At 37.8% G+C, this 19,463-nt stretch overlaps 1 protein-coding gene across 1 annotated transcript in view; it reads left to right on the top strand.

Moving 5' to 3' along the window:
• Positions 1-19,463, top strand: part of RGS22 (regulator of G protein signaling 22) — a 61,986-nt gene that overhangs the window by 34,155 nt on the left and 8,368 nt on the right. Inside the window, 7 exon segments of the mRNA XM_071738049.1 lie at positions 3,725-3,919; positions 8,013-8,105; positions 8,621-8,787; positions 11,847-12,009; positions 12,620-12,778; positions 14,579-14,641; positions 16,664-16,825. Of these exon segments, the coding sequence (XP_071594150.1) occupies positions 3,725-3,919; positions 8,013-8,105; positions 8,621-8,787; positions 11,847-12,009; positions 12,620-12,778; positions 14,579-14,641; positions 16,664-16,825 (1,002 nt within the window).

The raw sequence follows: 19,463 nt of genomic DNA, 5'->3' as shown, positions 1-19,463 counted from the left end.
AATTATGCGTACTGGTAACCCTCGAGGAACATATACATTTACTCACCACAAATATCCTTACAGGAATGTAAAATAAATTGGCAAAGAAAACAAATAAACAAACACATATTTTAGTTTTCTGTTGTAAGAGTTATTTAGAGTTAGAAAACTTAATACAGTTATGGGAAGTAGAATGTTTTAACACTGGACCCAATTTAGATAAGGGAAGTTGCTGTTATTGTGAACGTGCAGGGTCAGACACAAGATATCTGTTAATGGAAAGTGATGATGGGGGGTTAAGGCAGTTCCACCTTTCATTTTAAGACCAGCCAGTGCATTGTGTTCTTCCATCATTTGATTCTGTCAAGCAGCTCCACAAGCCCCTTTTCTAGAGCAGAGCAGTATCTGTGCCTTGGGGCAGCAATACAAAGCACTTGAACTTAAATCCTTTTTGTTTTTCTTGTGCCTCTCTTGTCATTCTGAGGTTGCTTATCATGAGCAATCTCATCAATCACACCAAAACCCAAGGCCTAAACAATACTTGATTTGGAAAGTCACAAATGAGACCGAAGCCTTAGTCTGAATTTCCTAGGCATTTTGTCTTCAGATTTGTGCCATTATAAGTAATTTCAAGGTGCAAACTGACCGAGTTTCCAAGTAGTCTTTTGGGTTCAATGCATCACTTATTCTAATACATTTCCATACATAGGAAAATATATAGCTGGCAGGTAGGAAAATTCTTTGTGTTTTACAAAAGGAACAAAACCTGGAATAAACAAAATATGATGTGCACTTGATGTCACATTGCTTAAGATTTGTGTAATGATTTGATAAGCTTAAAGTTAATTTAATATAATTTTTTCCTGTTGGTTCAGAAAAACACAAGACCTACATGACATGGGAGTCAAAAAAAGGCTAAGAATATTCCTTTTTAAAGGACACAGTGTATTTCCCTCTATTTCTTGCTAAGTTCATTGCTCAGTGTTGAGGGCTGTGAACACAGAACCTTCCTCTTTCTTTGGCATGTCTGGAACTCCTTGCAGTCGATTTTGCTGCAGTCCTTGCATTCAGATCATGCAGATTTACAGAACTCTCATCACGGGACACAGGGATTAAAGATCCTTCTCATTTCTCTCCTTCCTGCAAGTGCATGCATTCACTTTGTCACTTTGTGATCCTATCTTTTTACTTGATAGGTCAAATTCCATAGCAATGGATTCTTATGAGAACTCAAACAAAAAGATGGCATCACTCCAGATCCTTCAGCACTGCATCCCTCAAAAGCTGAGGCCATCCTGATCACTGAGGGTCTGATCCTTTTAGCTTGGAAAAGGGCACTCCTACAGCTAGTTAACCACCTCTAAGTTTCTGCTTCTGTACTACCAGCCCTAACTTATTTCTGGAAAAAGAAATCTGTCTTTACTATGCTCTAGCCTGGCATGTGAAATTATACAGGACTGGAGGCAATTCTAGAGGTAGAGAAGCATGCAAAGGCAGTCCCTAGTATGACAATATATTTCAAAAGTGTTTATGTGAGAAGATTGTCAATAGGTTTTGGCCAAAGCTTCCTTAATCTGGGCAATTTCTGACTCTGTAGACTGATATTTTTTTGTCAGCTCTAAAGAAGAGCTGTGAATATGCTCAAGTTAATCTGTCTCATAAAAAATAGTGGGGGAAAGAATAATTCCACCCAGGAAAGATGTGGAGTGCTTGTTTTGATTTTGTTTTTAAAACTCTCCTAAAATGACCAGCCATTTAAAGAACTAGGTTAAATGTGTCTTAAAATACTGAAGACCTATTTTAAACCCTTTTCACCAATTTATAGATCCCTTGTGTGTGGATTTATGAGTCATAACCAGTGGAGCAAAGTAGCCCTAATGATGAATAAAATGGTTAACCCCTCCTTAAGAAGTCTGTTTTTAAAAACACCACATCTTTATGTCATTGGACTGGTCCTTTCTAATTTGGTTATTTTATTAGTTAAATATTTTTGATCAGACTAAAACACGATAGAACTGAAAATTTACTTGTGTTAGAGTTTTTGAAAGTAACTTGCAACTTTTGAAATCTCTATGATTATAATTTATACTGCCTCTTAAATTTAAATTTATTTTTGGGATTTGTTGAATTTAGGATAAATACAGTCTTCTTCTTCAGTTAGGACCTCATTCTTTGACCTTACCCTTATGCATGGGGGTCTTTATTGCACTGATAGCATGGGACCACAATAGCCACAAATATTCTTTGTTTTCAGTTACTAAAGCTACACAGAAAAGGGTTAGAATCCTGCATAGACAGCAAATAAAGTAATCATAATATGTTCAAAGGGGAGGATGAGTGCCAGCCATCATAGCCCTGTATATCTCAGAGACCTGATGTCAGGAAGGTTTAAAGGGTTTGTTTCAAGTTTTTAAGATCCCAAATAATGGGGATGTAGTCTGGTATTGTTACTGAAATCAGAAAAAAAAAAAAGAAAAAATTAGAATTTCATTTAAAACAAGGAGAAACATAACTATTTCGTGTGCCTAAACCTTCTTCCCACTGTTCTTGAAATCTGAAAAAAACAGAATTCTATTACTCCTTGAACACAGGGTAAATGTGTAAATTTTCTTCTTTTCCACTGCTTTGTGTATATGCTATCTAAAGATGGAACTTAGTAACATAAGGAAAATTAAATTCTTAATTGTCAAAACTGTGTGATAATAAATAATGCAGGTGGGCTCCCCACTACCATCCTCAGTGCCATCATGGGCTCCTGAGTGCCATCTCAGAAATTTGGAGTTATGCTACTAATCTGATCCCCAAACTACATGTTTGAAAATTATTTAAACTTTGACAGTGCAATGAAGAAAAAACATTTTAAAGAAATGAAATTTGTTTGGGCAGCATCTTTGTTCAGTTGACTACCTAGCTGCAGTCGGAATTGTGATATATTAGAAAGATATTCTGGAATACCTTATTTCAAGATGTTCCTGGAAGAAAGTGGCTTTCTTTGAGTTTTCAATGTAATTTTTCATAGCAATTTATGAAACATTTAAAAAAAGAAGAATTTTCCTTAGGGGACTGTTTGGAAAAAAATCCTTTAAAAATATATTTTAAAAGTACTCTATGCTTCAAGAATGAGCTGATTTTTCAGGTTCATCTTCCATGTGTACTTGTTCTATGGCAAACTCTGTTCTTCATGAAAAAGCAGATTGTAGTCCTTGCTTTGGTAAGGATTTTGACTTCAGTTGTGCAGTAGTATCTCCTGTTACAGATCCTTTTCCATGATGGAGTCTCACCAGTGTCAAACAGCTGTGCAAGAGAATCACCACACAGAATTAAATCTTATAATTTTTACCTTAAATTTGTAATTTGCCTTCTGTGTAGAAGTAAGACTCCTTGACAAGCTGTCCCAGCCCATTACTGCATGAGGAGTGCAGTTGCTGCAATGACTGTGGTTATTTGGATCTAACTAAAACTATGCCAAAATATCTCCAAGCAAAAGTTAAATGAAGCATTATTTTGTGACTAACCATTTAAACAAGTGGGAGTAAAAATGGCAGGGAGGTCAGTTATGGCAATAACAGAACTTTGAACAAAATAGTAATATTGGTAAAAACAAGACAGGTGTAAATAAGATAAATGTCCAGATTTTACAGCAGAGCAGTGTGGAAAATATGCATTAATTCTCTTACATTAATACTGTGGTAATTGGGATGGATAATGATTAAGAAACAGTTTTTCTCTTATTCTCTTATTGCAGTTCCTTTACGCAAATTACATTGCCCCATCTGCCAGTATGGACATTGGACTTCATCAGAGGAAGAAAAACATGATTTATCAGAAAATTGACCCAGCTTTTGAGGACCTTTTTGACTTAGCAGAAGAATATATCCTCACTGTGCTGCTAGAGCCATGGATGGAGATGGTGGAAGCAGACACATGTGCTTATGGAAAGGTAACTGCTCTGGATGACATGATGGAAAATCCTTATGTCAAGGAGGGAAGTCACAAGAGCCCTCATATACAACACTGTTGCACTTGAAGTCAGAAGGGAAGAATTCTGGGATGTTTTGCTCACCTATTCTTTTTTACACTGTTGTGTAAAAAGCAGCATGTGTGGAATAGCATGATTTCTGTGGACAGGAGATTTGCATTCCAGAAGCAATGTGCAGGCTTCATAGACCCCTGGGTCTGTGAATTAGGGAGGAATGCATCTTGCTATGGCAAAATTTGTCTTCTCCCTCAGGAAACATCATGTTTCTGCAATCAAATTAATCAACATGTTTTTTTTTTTTTTCTATGTTTTTAATGATAAGCACAGAAAAAGCTGTATTTCTGAAGTGTCTGTACAGTGCTGCTAGGGCCATTTTAAGTATACCAAGTACTTCTTGGGGTCTAGAAATAAAGTGCAGGTACTGCTTAGAGTAACAGGAAATGTGATTTGGTGATCCAGTTGTATTTGCCCCAAGACTTTTTAGATAGCTGCCCTGCTGTCTCTAACTGAGCCCCAGAGGCTTCCTGAAGTAGGTGGTTCAGTGGTGTACTCAGTTCTAATCCCAGAAAACCTCTGGAGGCTCAAACTGAGCAGAGGACACAGTATTTGCTCTGGCTCTGTACTCTTTGTAAACTTACCTACAAGTTACCAGCTGCAGGTCCAACTTCTAATTCCAAGTCTTTAATATCTCTCTTGGCTATGGAAGGAGAAGCTGTCAATGGAGAATGAGGAGTTGGTGGGCAGGGAGTTAGTTCTTAGGTTTTTTCTCCACTGTAATCTTAGATGAAGCATCTACATTTTTACAGGAAATATCATCACTTCTGCTGATACTTCTGTCAGCATGTAATGAGAATATGCATACACCGTCCCTTGAAAAACAGTCTGAAATCCTTCCAAAAAAGTTCAGTGGTACATTGTATTTTTGTTACTAAATAATGCATGCATACAGGGAGAACTAGAGCAGATAACTACATTCAAAGTCAAGAATGGACTTCTGTTAGGTGGCAACCAGTGTTAAACATTGAAGATTAGAGTACAAGAACAGAAAAAAAAACGTACAGCAACACTGCCAGCTCCAGCACTTTGCAACTGAGCAGGTTCATGGAGCAGTGAGAGCTGGTCTTATCCACACTGGTTTTTGATAGTCTTCGATGAGGTTTTTTTCCCCCATGGGTTTATATAAATGTGTTTTGAGTCATTTTATATCTTCAGCCTCACAGTAGTGGTGGGTTTCATAGTTTATTCATGCAATAAGAGAAAAAACTGCTTATCTTGGTCCGTTTGCAAACCCCTCCCTGATAATTCCACATAGTTTTATATGTCACGAGGAACAGTGAACAACTGTTGTCTTGTCATATTCTCAATTCTGTTATTCTTTTACATATTTCTGGTTTATCCCACTTCAATTACATCTCTTTGAAACTCAAGAATCCTACTCCACCTGACCTCTCCTCTTATGGAAGGAGTTCCATACCTTTGTTACACTTATCACCCCATCTGCAGCTGTTATTTTATATTTTTTTTATGAAATGCAAGCAGTATTCAAAATCTGAAGGCACTAAGGATTATGCAGTGGCAGAATCATGTTTTCTGTTTTGTTCTTTGTTCCTTTCCTAATTGTTCCTGTGATTCTGATTGCCTTTTGACTCCTGGTGAACTTTGAGTGAATGTGCAAAATGTAAGATAATAGCCATCCACAGTGATTCCAAGATGTCTTTGCTAAGTAATAACAACTAATGGAAGGCCCTAATTTGGAGCTCACTGGAATGACTTAATGTTTATTGTCCTTGAATTCAGCTGCTCTTGTAACATGCAAATATTAAAGTGTCCTGAAATCCTGCAGCTCTTCACAGTCAATTTAATTCTTTACTCTGGAATCATTTTGCAGACTTTGTTGTCTCCTCACTCACCTCCTTTTCCAGATAATTTCTGAATGTTTAAAAAAACAGCCTCAGCACAGATCCCCAGGAGATTCCAATAGGAACCCCACCCCACAGTGAAAGTTATTTATTTCTTTATATTTGATTTTTTACCTTCTAATTAATTCACAAGGGGCCCTTGCCTCTCATCCTCTGATAAATTTGTTTCCCTAAGAAACTCTGGAAGAGGGAACATTGAAAAAAAAAAATACTGAAACAAAATACACCGGGCCAAACACATCTGCAAAATATTCTCTTCGCTTTTCAGCATCTTTTCAAAGCTTTTGGATAATTTTTTTTTTCTAAGCTACTATTTCTAAGCTTTTTCAGCTATAATGGTTTATGACCTGCAGCACACTGTGTGATTGATCGATGCTTTCGTCTATATGAAATTTTACTTATTTTCTATCAGACTGGTTTTACAGCATTTTGTAAATGCGTATTTCCCATCTGTATTGTCCATACCAGTTGCAGTGTATCGATTGCCAATCCCCACCACGTCAAGGCATCAGCTCAGCCGAGTATTACTATACAAAACTTTTGTGTAAAAAGGACTCTGCTGCTGAGCACCCTCTGAATACAGTGTTTTCATTGCTTCTAGCAATGGAAGAATTCTTCCAAAATAAGAATTGAAAAAAACCCTTTTCTTTAAGTTACTGTGTGTCAGTTTATACCTCCTTGAGTTACCCGTTCAGTTTAGATGCTTTGTTTTGCTTTGCTTTACGAATGTTGCAGACTTCTCATTGTCCTAATAACACAAACATCTTAATCAGAGCACAAAAAAACAGAACTAAATCCTTTTGAGTTCACAATACATGCATTTGTGAAGAGCTATAATACACACACATAAAGTGACCTGCTTGAGGAGACACTAGAGTCTCTCTCTTTGTGCTAGGGGCAGTCTGATGCTCAGGCACACTCCTTCCCAGCACAAAGTCTGCATTGGATTTTGTTCAGTCCCTGGCTCTGCTCTTTCCCTTTGTTCTACCATACAGCAGGATATATTTGCCCCATAATGAAACAAGATATTTTATCAAGAATTAGGTGAGTCCAAAACTGTTTATCTGGGACATGGTCAGTATATAACTACATTTTTATCTCTGAATGAAACACGAAAGCAAGAGAGCTCCTTTTTATTGTTGACGATCATCCAGCCTCTATCTGCTTTCCGTTCAAACTTCATGAAAAATGTTTTGAATTATTTTCCTATTTACTTTTAAACTACATTTTCTTTTAAAGGAAAGAATACCCGAGAGCACTTTACAACAGTGGAATAGAGTTACACTGAGCCTGAAGGCTTTCAGATAGCACAGTGATTAGTGTGGTATTCACATTTTGACAAAGGCGTAATGAATATTAATCTAAGAACTCTCTCTCTTATACATAAAACCTTGTATAATAAGACCACAGGTTCTTAATTGTTGTGGTGAGTGTGCTAATCGGTACAATGCACTGGCTTAATATTGCTATATGTCCTAAAACCTGTATTTGAGTGGTTTAATCAGCCAAGAGGGTCACCAACTAGTCCTTACATAGTTACTGACTGTTTGCACATAACATGAAGAAATTCTCTAGTTATATACATAAAGCTTCTAATGAAGTAAAAAATGTAAATACTTCATAAGTTCTAAACATGCATATTATATTATTTTAAAGCATTACCTGGAATAAAAATAAGGACAAGACTGAAAGTCTGAAAGCTTTCATCTCCATTGTTTAGATATTATAGCATCTTTCTTCTTAGATTTCTTCTTAGCTGGTATAGGCAATCAGGTAAGTATGACACAATGTATATAATGTTATCTATACACAATATACACTGTATTATATACACAATATAATTTTACAATTTTTAAATTACAAAGTTCTTTTCTTGTAGATATAGTTATGTTATTTAGTGGTGTTCTGTAGAACTCCATGTGTGACCTGACACAGATCTGAAAAGTCTGTTCTACTACAGCTTTTAACTGAACTGTTTCTCACAAGGATGTTACTCCTTCTGTCCTGTAAACAGCAGTCTCACTGCTGGCAAACATATTCTTTTCTAACCACTGTCACTGGCAAGGTGCCTGTCCAGTTCTCCATCTTTCTATACTGTGTACTATAGGGATGACATAAGATATTATTTTTATTAGGTGGAGTTGGTGGAAGAAACTCGACAGCTGGATTCCGTGTACTTTAGAAAGCTCCAGGCTTTGTATCAGGAGAGGGGTTCCAAGAAGGATGAGGTAAGACAAGTACCTGCTAACAAAAACATATTCTTTTTCCTATCAGAGAGGGTTAACACTTTGAGTATCAGCAATGAAAGACTAAGTGCCAGTCTGGAGAAGCAACCAATCTGATTTCTACCATTCAGTTTCTACCATTCATTTCTACCATACCATTTCTACCATTCAGCCATGGTGTTAATGACAAGCACAGGTCTTCTGTCAGTTGCATCAGTGTCAGACCACTGTATGACTGGAGTCAGTAAGAAAGTTTCCACTAAAGTCTGTGGAATGTATTTTGGCCTCTTAATATTGAGTAAATACATTGATTTCAAGTAAACTACAGGTATATACTGGTTTTCTTGATCATGGAAACTAAAGCTGATTAAGAGCTGGAACCTTAGCTCAATTGACTTTCTCATCTATCAGAAAACTGTTCTAAAGAGACACAAGTTACCTAACATAAGGATTATTAGACTGAGCAAAGTATAGAGATGAAAAAGCAGTTATGCAAGTGAAATAATTTCTTCTTTCAGAGTAATGTTGCTGCCAGGGGTCTGCCATCCTTCTCTGATGCTCTCAAAGAAGATCAGCATTTGTGTCAAGTTCCCAAAGAATTGGCAGGTCCTAATCTACCTGACTTGATCTATGACAAAGAGAAGTTAGAGCAGTTCTGGACTTTTCTTAATGAGAATTCTGCTAGGTATGTTTCTTCATTATTGTTATTTTACCAGTTTCTAAGTTCATAAGAAATCTTTGCTGGGGACCTTGGATATCTAAATATCTGCAGATTTTTTTTTTTTTTAAATGTGCTTGTATACTTATGAAATACACATGCACATTGTTGAGATAACTGACTTCTATTAATATTTTTGGGGTAAAAATTCTCCTGTCATAAAATGTTTCTATTTCTGTTCCACTTTTTGCTGCTGTTTTGCTTTTAGCTTCTGCTTCCATTAGTGGTAAACCACCGAGTAGAGCCGTTAGCCTAAAATAAGTAAAAAATTATCTTTTTTAGTGCAGATTCAATTTAATACATTAAAAAAAAAAAAAAAAAAAAAAAAAAAAAGCTGGATGTTATAAAGATGTACATATTATTCTCACAGTGTGAGAGCGACTGCAGCTTTGTGTTTGCACTGATCTGAACACAATTAAATACCAGCTCATGGCACATACAGTTCTTGCAGGGTTTTTGAAAAAGTGAGCTCAGAAATTAAGATCTAAACAGGAGTTCTAGCAGAAGTAAATGTGAGTTTGCCACATTTTAATTTTTTTCCTTAAGCCCCACAGTAATCTCTATCCTGATTTAGGAAAAGGGAAATGTATTTTCTATGCAACTGCTACCAAGTCCTTAAATTGTGACTTTCTTCCTTTAATTTGGGTTCCTATGAGCTGATATTTGACATTTTGCCCATTACTTCTAGTCAAGCACTGCTATCATTGCAGACTGGATACTGGCCAGCTTTTTCAAAAGTGTCTAGAGACCTAGCACAGAATTCCTCTGGAAAAGTCTCAATGTCATCACTTCTGCTTATCATCATAGGTACCCTTTGTAGTCAGAGAAATACACACTTTTGGACACAATTCTTCTAATTCTGAATGTAACATCTAAAACCCATTTGGATGGATCAGTCCTAAAATGTTGGTTTTGGTTTTTTTCTGCTCACTGACTACAAAAACACTGTAGGCAATGCATTCAGATGTCAGTTGGGCTGTGAGTACCTATGGTCAAATGAATTCCAGACCAAACATTTTGATTACTCACCTAATCACTAAAAAATTTGGGGCATACACCCTGAAGATATGAATATATATTTTTTATATAATTCATATGCCTTTGCTACTGCAGCTCTAGTATTTCTTTTCTGCCTCTCAATGAATCATCTTGCACACCCTCTGGGGCTTGCACACCTCGCTTTGGAGAATTCTGGTTTAGAGTTCCTCTCTAACTGGGGAAAGGTGGGGATTGCCAGAGAACAGGTCACTGACTAGGATGGGGTCCTTGAAAGGTGCACTCAGTCACCTCTGGGACTTCCTGCTTCTTTGCTAATGACAGACAAGTCCCATCTAAAATTAAAGAGCCAGCCAGAGAAATGTTTAATTTATGGAGAAATTTTCCTTTTTAAACATTAATAATGAAGAAAACCTTCTGTAAAAGTTTCACAAAACAGTACTTTAGGGCTGGGTCCAGACCCAGTAACTCTGAGGTCCAGCTGGCATGCTGCAGTAAAGATGCTTAATGGCACTATAAACTGAAGGGATTGTAGAACTAATGCAGTCTGGAAAACTTCAGCAAAAACCAGATAATGTGTCATTTGCCTCTTTGTTAAAATTTATGGTTCTGTTATTGCCCAATTGTAAGTGATCCAAGGTTCAGGAAGGACAGGATGCTGAGTACCTGGGCACAAATTTGGGTAAGATACTAAACAAACTTCCATTAATTAATACTTAGTTAAATACATAGGATATTTTCACACAGTTTCAGGACAATTTGTGTTACTTTGGCTTAGTGGGTTAAGACTTAGTCGTGTCAGACCAACAGACTATGTTCATGCTCCTGATCCATTGGAAGGAAAAAGTAGGAGAACATGAGGACAAAAACATGAGGGTAAGCCACCAGTGTAAGTGGTTTTACCTAACGAACTTTAAAATTATGTATTTTGCTTTTTAAATAAGATGGACATATTTGACCAGCTGTCATAGGTAGATGCCAAGGAGTAACTGCATAAATTACAGAAAATTGGATCATTTGCTTTTGGGTGAATTATTCATGCTGTGAATGAACTAGGAAATGAAAGAAGTTCCATAGAACTTAGGTCTGTAAGGGTCTCAAAAGACTTTTAAAGGGTGAACATCTGTTCTTCAATCAGTTGGATGCTTTTGAAAGTTTAACTCATAGATAAGTGCTTTGAAAAACTCACTTATTAACCAAATGGGGAAGTGGAACAGATTTGTCTGAATTTAATATTTCATATTTTGTACTACAAATGCAGAGAATATCCTCATTAAAATGCTCACAAAATGGAAACTCTAGGTATGTCACTTATTCTGTCCTCTGGTTTAAAGAACAAAACCAATATCTACTCCATTAAAACAAACTGAACAATCTACAGATAGATTATTTGTCAGTTACCACGAATGATAAAACAAGCAGTGGAATCAAGAACTTATGAAAAGGCAACCCACAAAAAAGACCCAGAAAAAAATTTACCATAAATTGGTTTTGTCTGCTTGACTGCAAACTGACTGAAGCTCTAGCACTTTGCATGAAGTAAGAAGGGGGTGATTTCTGGAGCTGACTTTTCCAGCTGTCATCCCTGCTTCTTTCTCAGGCAATATGAGGATGCAGAACAGGGGGTGTCAACTTGTCTCTGAGTGGTGCACAGCCTGCAGTACTGCTTCAAATTCTCATCTGTTTCACTTTTCGTTCTCTCTGTGAGCTCTGCACTATGGGTCTGGTTCACAGTCCCTGCTGGATTTAGCAGGGGCACATTGAGGAGATTACTCCTTTCATGATACCCCAGAAGGGACCCTAAATGAGATCCCTAAGATGTGTGTTTGATCTGTGTGTTCACCAAGTGGCATGGTCTCACCAGATGGTACTAGCAAAGAAAAAAAAAATTACATAAAATTTCAGTCCAATCTGACCTGGTATTTAGAACTTGAACATTTTGGTGGCTTGTGGTTAAACTAATAACTCTCTAGAATGTTGATGAAATTAACTCAGTATTTAAATAACATTCTGTTTAAATTTGTTTGTAGCATGGATCTCATGTACTGGCTAGATATTGAACAGTTCAGAAAGATGCTCCATGAGGATAAAGAAAAAATGGAAGATAAATTAAAGGACATTGAAAATAAGTACTTAAACAAAAATTACTTATTTGGGCCCAACAGCCCAGCTACCAGAGAACAGCAAGAACAGGTACCAGTAACAAAACCATTAATAAAGAACAGTCACTATGAATATTACTGAGATTAAAATCCATAAGCTGCTTTAGACCAGCTTTTCCCCAAGCTATGTCCTCAAACCTTACTTATATTTTTGGCCAGAAATCTGGTTCTGTGTTGGGTGTGAGGATCCCCTCCTCCATGTGCAGCTTCCCTTATTCTTATAGAACATCTCTCTAAAACACAGATCTGAGGCTGCAGTCAGAGCATGCACAACAGAGCTGAGAAAAAGTGTAAAAATGGGTTTCAGGCAGAGTGACTTGTTCCAGCTTTCTAGTTTGGTATGTCAGTAAAGCCACAGACAGCCAGTCTGAGCTGTGGTACTCTGATATATCTTGATACTTAGGAAATTTACTTGGTCAAGCTGGGGTATTATTTGCTGGAGTCTGTATTCCATTATAGGTAGGGACAAATGTAATCTGTTCCCTTTTATGAAAAGTACATGTGAGCCTTGGGTAAGCATGCATTAAATGCTTTGCTTACAGTTAAGCTCATGCTTTGCTAAATCAAGGATGTAGAGAGATAAAGGACATTTGGTATACACAAAAGTTTATGTCATGTGTTATTGTATTTGGATTACTTAGCTAATGCATTCAGGTGGAGGAGGGGGACAAATCCTTCACGATCAACTTTCAGCAGCAGTTCTGCTAGAAATTCAGCAGTGTGTCCAGAAGAGATTAGAAACACAATGGCTGCCATTGTTCCTGGCAGATGAGCACCCCGAGGAGGAGGGACAAGCAAAGGTAATATTTTAACAACAGCAACAAATCCGGGCATTGTTTTTTGGTTGGCTCACAATTTATCACTGGGATAAAATGGTTCAGAGGAAAAGCAGCCCACAACCCACATTCAGTTTATTTTGAAAGAGATGCTCTAGTGTTTACAGGTTGAAGCATTTAGCTTGATAACTGTGAAGGTAGTTCCTCTGAAGGCTCAGTCTTGCTGCCAGTATTATTATTGGATCCTAAATCTGAAGGAGCTGGTGTTAGCTCTGCTGTAAACCAAGCTTTGTTGTAGTGCTGCACTCTCCAAAATGCCAGTCTGCCCTAGCCATACACTTGCACAGAGAAGAAACGCTGCTTTACCTAAAGGATTTGCCCAAGGGGACAAAGACATCAGCAAACAAATGGGCTTCCCATGCTGTTTTCTCTTTCTCTCTCTCTTATGCTGTCCATATTCTCCCATCTGTATCTGAAGTGCCTGTAAAAATGACTCCAGGACTTGTGAAATTTTGCTGACTGGGAAGGTTGACTGCTACAAGTCTTGTTTCCAATTGGTGACTTCAGAGAGTTGCCAGAAAATGGAATGAGAAGCCTTTCACTGCTGCTCATTAGAAATACAGGGAAATGGGCAGAGCTAGCAGAGTCCCTCTGTGATTGGGATCTGTGTAGGGAAATATTCCTGCTGCATCCTACAGATGCAAAACACTGGGGTTTTTTGCACTTGCACAAAAACTCTGAAATACATATGGCACAGCAGAAGGCAACTTGACAGTTCCACCAAGCAGACACATAGGCAGTCTACATTGATTCATAGAACTTACTTCCAATGATCTTTTTAACATCAAGAAGATTGTCAGAAGTATTGTCAGAAATGCATTGGAACAGGAATTTTTTCATCAATTCAGAGCACTAAGAAATCTCAAAAACGTGGGTTCTGATAAGTCAAACTGTAATTTTAATAATAATCATGTAAAAGTAAAATTTCCTAACCCTCTGCACCTTTTTAGCTGAATTCTGGCTCCTTCATAAGCCATGGCAGAAGACAAGAGATAAAACTAAACTGCTTCCAGGTCTGGAAGCTCTCTTGCCTCTTCTTGCACCTGCTTGCTGCACAGTGCTGGCAGGGAGAGTAGACCATGCAGTTTGGAAAATGCTGTATTCAACTCTAATAAATAGTTTACAGGAAATACATACTTCTAATGAGCCTTTAGTATTTTCCTAACTCCATTTATGTCTCACTGGTCTTTTTCTTACTGCAAATTCAGAGGATGAAAAGGTCCTTTGAAGAATGTATTTGAGAAGAAATGAAACCAGATGACATTCTCCACTTGGCTTCATATTTCACAGTGACCAAATACTGTGGGACTACTATGTAGTCCGTATTCAGAAAATCTGCCCTTGATTTGAGGTGTATTTTTCCTACAAAGAAGCTGTAGGATCAAGCCTGTATTTCTGATACAGATGTCCAAAGGAACTAAAACCATCTCATTAAAAAAACCCAGAACAAAACAGAAAGTTAGAGCCCAAAATGTGTTCCCAACATAAGTGCTTACTCAGAAGACTATGAGTAGGGTAAGCTAGTGCAGTTTTTGCTATTGCCTCTTGTCTTTTCTAACACTGCAGTCCTAATGAGCACATGCTCATTTATAGCTGAACAAGGGACTGTGTTCAGTGTGGGTCCACAACAAGTTTCAGTTGCAAAGACCCAAAAGAAGATCTATCAACTCTTCTACCACTGTGGTCTCAAATATTAGAAGGCTTAATATGAACAAAGAGGAGATAAAAATGCAGTTTAAAATAAAGTGTTTTTTTCAACTCCAGGTATGGGACATAACTGAAGATCTTCCAGGCCAAAAACAGGAGAAGACAGCTAGGATGTGGAAGGCAAGTGAAGTTTACTGTGTCTCTTGTGTCTGCAGTTTCATTGGCTTTTCTGTTTGGACTTGCACATCCTTCACTGTCTCCCTGCTGGCAGTGTGAGGCCCAAAGGTACTGCTATCAAAAGCAGTCATTGTTGCACTGGCTACAGTTGACTGATTGCTCACATTCCTGGTGAATTTAGCTCCCTCCTGGATGTTCATGGTAAATTTCTCTCCCTACCTGGCTGGAGATGTAATACTTGAAAAAAGCCCTGTCTGGTGTCCTGGGCTTTGGAGCATTCAACCCTCCTCAAACTGGTATTGTACCTTTAATTCACATTTATCTGTGTTTTGCATGTGGTGGACTTATTGGGACAAGCTGTTCATTCCAGCATCTGGTAGTTTATTTATTATTGTGAGTGGATTACGTGCAGACACAAAAGGGAATGTGAAGTATGCAGTAGAGTGGGCAGGTTTAATCATATCTCACAGTATCTGTTTCATTTAGAATTGTATTTTAATCTTACGGCACTGAGATAATATCAAGTTTAAACATCTTAAACCTTTGTAATAATACATTTCATCAGATGTTTGCCAGTTTTTTCCTTCTGAAGAGCAGTGAACTCGTTGTGATTGCCAACATACAAGTTGTGTACATTTATTCAGTTGAACTTTTATTGTCTGTTGAAATCAAACTGGAGACCCGGTCACCAATTATCCATGCAAACCATTAGCTCAAAAAAAGATCCAAAGTGCATGTGGGTCCTGTTAACTGGCTTCCCTTTGTTTGTCAGGAAGATGGTTATTTTCCATGTTCTGCTTCAAGGCTATTGACCTATAAAATAAGCAGTGTTCATATATTAGTATAGGGGTGGGAGCAATGTTTAGTTCTTCCCTTCATTATATGGCCTAGAAATAATTTTCCCCAAAGTTGTCTAAATGCTCTTAACAGGGTACAGAACACGTTTGGAGAATTGGAGGAGGGCTGAGTAGATGCCACCTTATTGTCTAAGTTGAGCCAACTTTATTTAAACCAAAGGACCTTTGGACAACCACCACTCACTCTCTTGCAAGGGGAGCCTCTTATCCCTGGCAGGCTCTGTGGCAGGGTATAACCTCTGTTTTCAAGAGAATATTGCAGAAAGACTTTCTGCTCAAATGAAGTTAGATTTCCAGGACTGCCTGCAGAAACTGGAAACGTTTGTGTCTCATGTTGACCATTGAACAGCAATCCATCCCTCCAGGACTTCAAAAATTTTAAATTCAAAAAATTTATACTCTGTTAGAAGATAGTTTTCATTCATCCATCTGATTACAAAGGAGGGCTGTTTGGCTTGCTCCTCAGTGACACAAGAACTGTTTGTTCAGGAAGGCAGGCCAGCCTGAACTTCATTTCAAACAAACTGTCCCTGCATAAACCATCTTTCTTTCTCCACCCTTTCCTGGCTGCCTACCCCTCTGTGCTTTGCAGCATGTGGGTTTCCAAAAGGTCTTGATGACTTTAAATTCTATTTTATTATTGGTAGCTTTATTCCACAGAGAGCAAACTCTCCAGCTTCTGTTGGTGATCATGGCAACACATTTCAAAGCTCATTTTGTTGGTGAGATCCCTGTCAGAAGCATTTTACAACTTTAAGCTATGCGGTTTGTCTGTTCCTTTTTCTTTGTTGTTTGTTTGCACAAAACCCCAACCGTTCTCTAGAAAAGTAGCCTGTTGCCATAATCAATAACAATAGCTGTTTCCATACTTTATAGTATGTAGTCATATGGTCTAAATCATTGTTAGTCATTTCCTCTCCCATCATGTCTTCCAAAACACGTTGCCCAAACCAAACTGGAGGGAAGAAAAAAAAAAAAGCAGCAAAAAGAAGTAAAGTAAGAAATGAAACCTTGCCACATTCTATTGTATCCATGTCACAAACTCATAAACTACTGAAAGTTAGGGTCAGTGCAAAGATAAATATCAGACAGCTTACTCTAACTAATGTCTTTGCTATTGCTTTTTGAAACAAAGTTTATTTGGTGCATTTATTTCTTCTTTTGACAGCATGTGGACAGTAAGTGGGTTTCTTCATCTAGTGAAATAATAGCTTTCCGCAACACGCTGTTGAATCCAGTGACAGCAAATCTGTTTCAGTACTTTGTGTCACTGAAAGGAGACTTACTGGAGAACGGAGTGCTCTTCTGGCAAGAGGTGCAGAAATACAAGGTATGCTGGTAAAATGCAGCAAGGGGAATACCATTTGATTTGTAAGCAAATGCATCCATCACTGCATATTAGGATAATTTTAACAAGAAAATCCTAGACACTTTCTTAGTAAAAACCTCAATCGCTGTTTTAACTTTTTTCTTTGAGGAAGAACCTCGCTTCTTAAGAGTAACTATTTTTAATGACTTGACTGCATTGTCCCTGTATTTCTTTATGCTTCTTCAAACTGTTACATTCTTCTGAGTCCTCAAAGGGACACTAATAACTAGTTAATACTCACATTTTGGTATACATCTGTTGAGCACAAGAAAATATGCAAGCAATAAATGTTAATTCTGCCTTTATGTTTACATACTGTTAAATAATGGGATTATTGCTGAATTTGGTAATTCCTCAAAAATCAGAGAAAACTGCCATTCAACAAAATGTGCAAATGCAGAAATAGTATCTACCCCAAACCCTTATATACAGACCCCGTTCCCCCTGCACTCCATACCATCACATTTCACTGCAACTGAGGATGTGGCCAAGGTGAAATGTGACAGGGAAGCTGAGAAGGGATTGCCTCTCTCCCATATACATGTCTCTTTATGAAATAACTGCTGTGCAGGGTGAAATGTAATGGGAAAACTGTGGACTGAGCCTTTAAATCACACTGCAGCCTCCTAGTAGCACCCTGGACTGAATACAGGGGCACCAGTGCAAGGATCTTTCATTTGTAATTTATTCCTGTTGCCTCTGGGATACTGCTGGTGCAGAAGTGCTACCAGAGAGCAGATCTCCTCCTGGGCTCCTGAACACGACCTGTGTGCACATGGCAGGCAGGGAGCATGAGGTCAGATAACATGCTCAAAAATCAGGACATCAACACAGCTGATGCTGCAGCAGCACTTAGAGACCCTGCTGCAGGCATGTGTGTAAATTTTCCCTGCTTAATATTGCACATTTGAATTTAGGGTCTGCTTTAGAAGCTGTTTGCTCCTCTGTTTCCAGAGGGTGGCCCCTCCTTCTCACACAGGCTCTAATCCTCAAGCAAGGAATCATGAGCTGAAATGCACTCTGGGGCTGCTGCTGTCTCTCTCTTTGTCAGAGTCACAAGCTGAGACTACAAACTTGACATGAAGGCACATGAAGTTCCATGGCATAAATCCTTATCAAAATATTTAATGTTTTTTTTCAGATTGGTGACTGTCCATTGCTGAATTGTGCAATACATGCAAATTAATGTGGAGTATAGTTTAGAATCTTTTCTTTGTTTATCTGCTTTCTGAAGAAATCCTTCGTTGTTTTATGTCCCAGCGACTTCATTTATGTTAATTTTATTTCTCTTCTTATCAAGAAAAAGTACAATCTGACCATATTTCTACATGCATGTGATTTGTCATGGCTGGCAGTTAATACTCTTTATAGAAGCAAAGGACTGGACTAGTAGGAGTGTTGTGGGTCAGGCTGAACTGGAGGAATACTGCCAAAGACATGGGCAGCACTTTGTTCAGTGCATACTTGTGTTGCCTGAGCCCTATCTTGCCATCAGTTCAGACAGAACTGCCTTGAGGAGTCAGGGACTGCAATGCTCCTCATAATCCATCAGGCTGGAGGCACATCTTGGGACAATCAAAAAACAAAAAAATATATATTTATATATATTTTATATATATTTATATATGAAGAACTGTAACTCAGTGGATCATTTCCATCTGTTCCTCTGTGTTCATGTCTCATCCTTCTTCATATTATATGGCTGACTTGTCTTTCCTCTTAGTACAGCTCAGATTTTTTTGTTTTTTTTCAGCTAGGTGAGCGAAGGAAGGCATAATTTACTCTCAGGATATATTGAAAATATTCTTGTATTGCCTAACTTTCTTTATTATAGCTGTTATCATATTTTTTTTCTTCACAAAAGTAAGAAGTATTTATAATAAAACCAGCCAGCTTTTTCACATACCACATTATTGGTTAAAGGCCCTGTTTTTAATTTCTTTGCAAAGTAAATATCCAGCCTTCTAAACCAAAACAAAATGCACGTTCTTCATTTAGAGAGCTCTCTTCCTGAAAATTCTCTTGAGTGTTCATTATGTCTTTCATAGCTATATGTGATAATCTCTGGTGTTATAGAAATTTCTTGATGTTTATGGATAGATGGAAAGTTTGTGTTTCATAGTGTTTGAAGGAAGTACTTTAAATTATTTTACCTTCCTGTCAAAGTCCAACCATTGCATTGCCAGAATGTGAAAACAGTAACAACAGGTTTTACAAGATCAATAGGATCACATTAAAAAAAAAAATTAGAAAAACCCCAGTATTTCTTTCAGCTCTCTCCTTGTAAATTCAGGTTTGTTTTGTATTCTGCTGTGCACAGAGTCATTTCAGACACAGGTTTTGGGAAACTATAACATCTTAATGATTGGGGAAGGCAGAAGACTTGGTGAATGGAAGATTGTACTGGTAGCTGAAATTGTCCCCTCTTGTGCCAATGTTCCTGTTATAATATCCTGTACCCTCTAAATAATGCCTCCCTTGGAGTACTTAGAGCATTTATTTGCTTTTAATTTACCATGGATATGCTAGTCATAGCTGGCTCATTGTGGAAATCAGTGTATTTCACACCTCTATGCATGTTTCTCTTTTCAGAAATGCT

The sequence above is a fragment of the Heliangelus exortis genome, chromosome 2 (assembly GCF_036169615.1).
Source record: "Heliangelus exortis chromosome 2, bHelExo1.hap1, whole genome shotgun sequence".
Classification (NCBI taxonomy): Eukaryota; Metazoa; Chordata; class Aves; order Apodiformes; family Trochilidae; genus Heliangelus; species Heliangelus exortis.
This window is presented reverse-complemented; position numbering and strand designations above follow the sequence as displayed.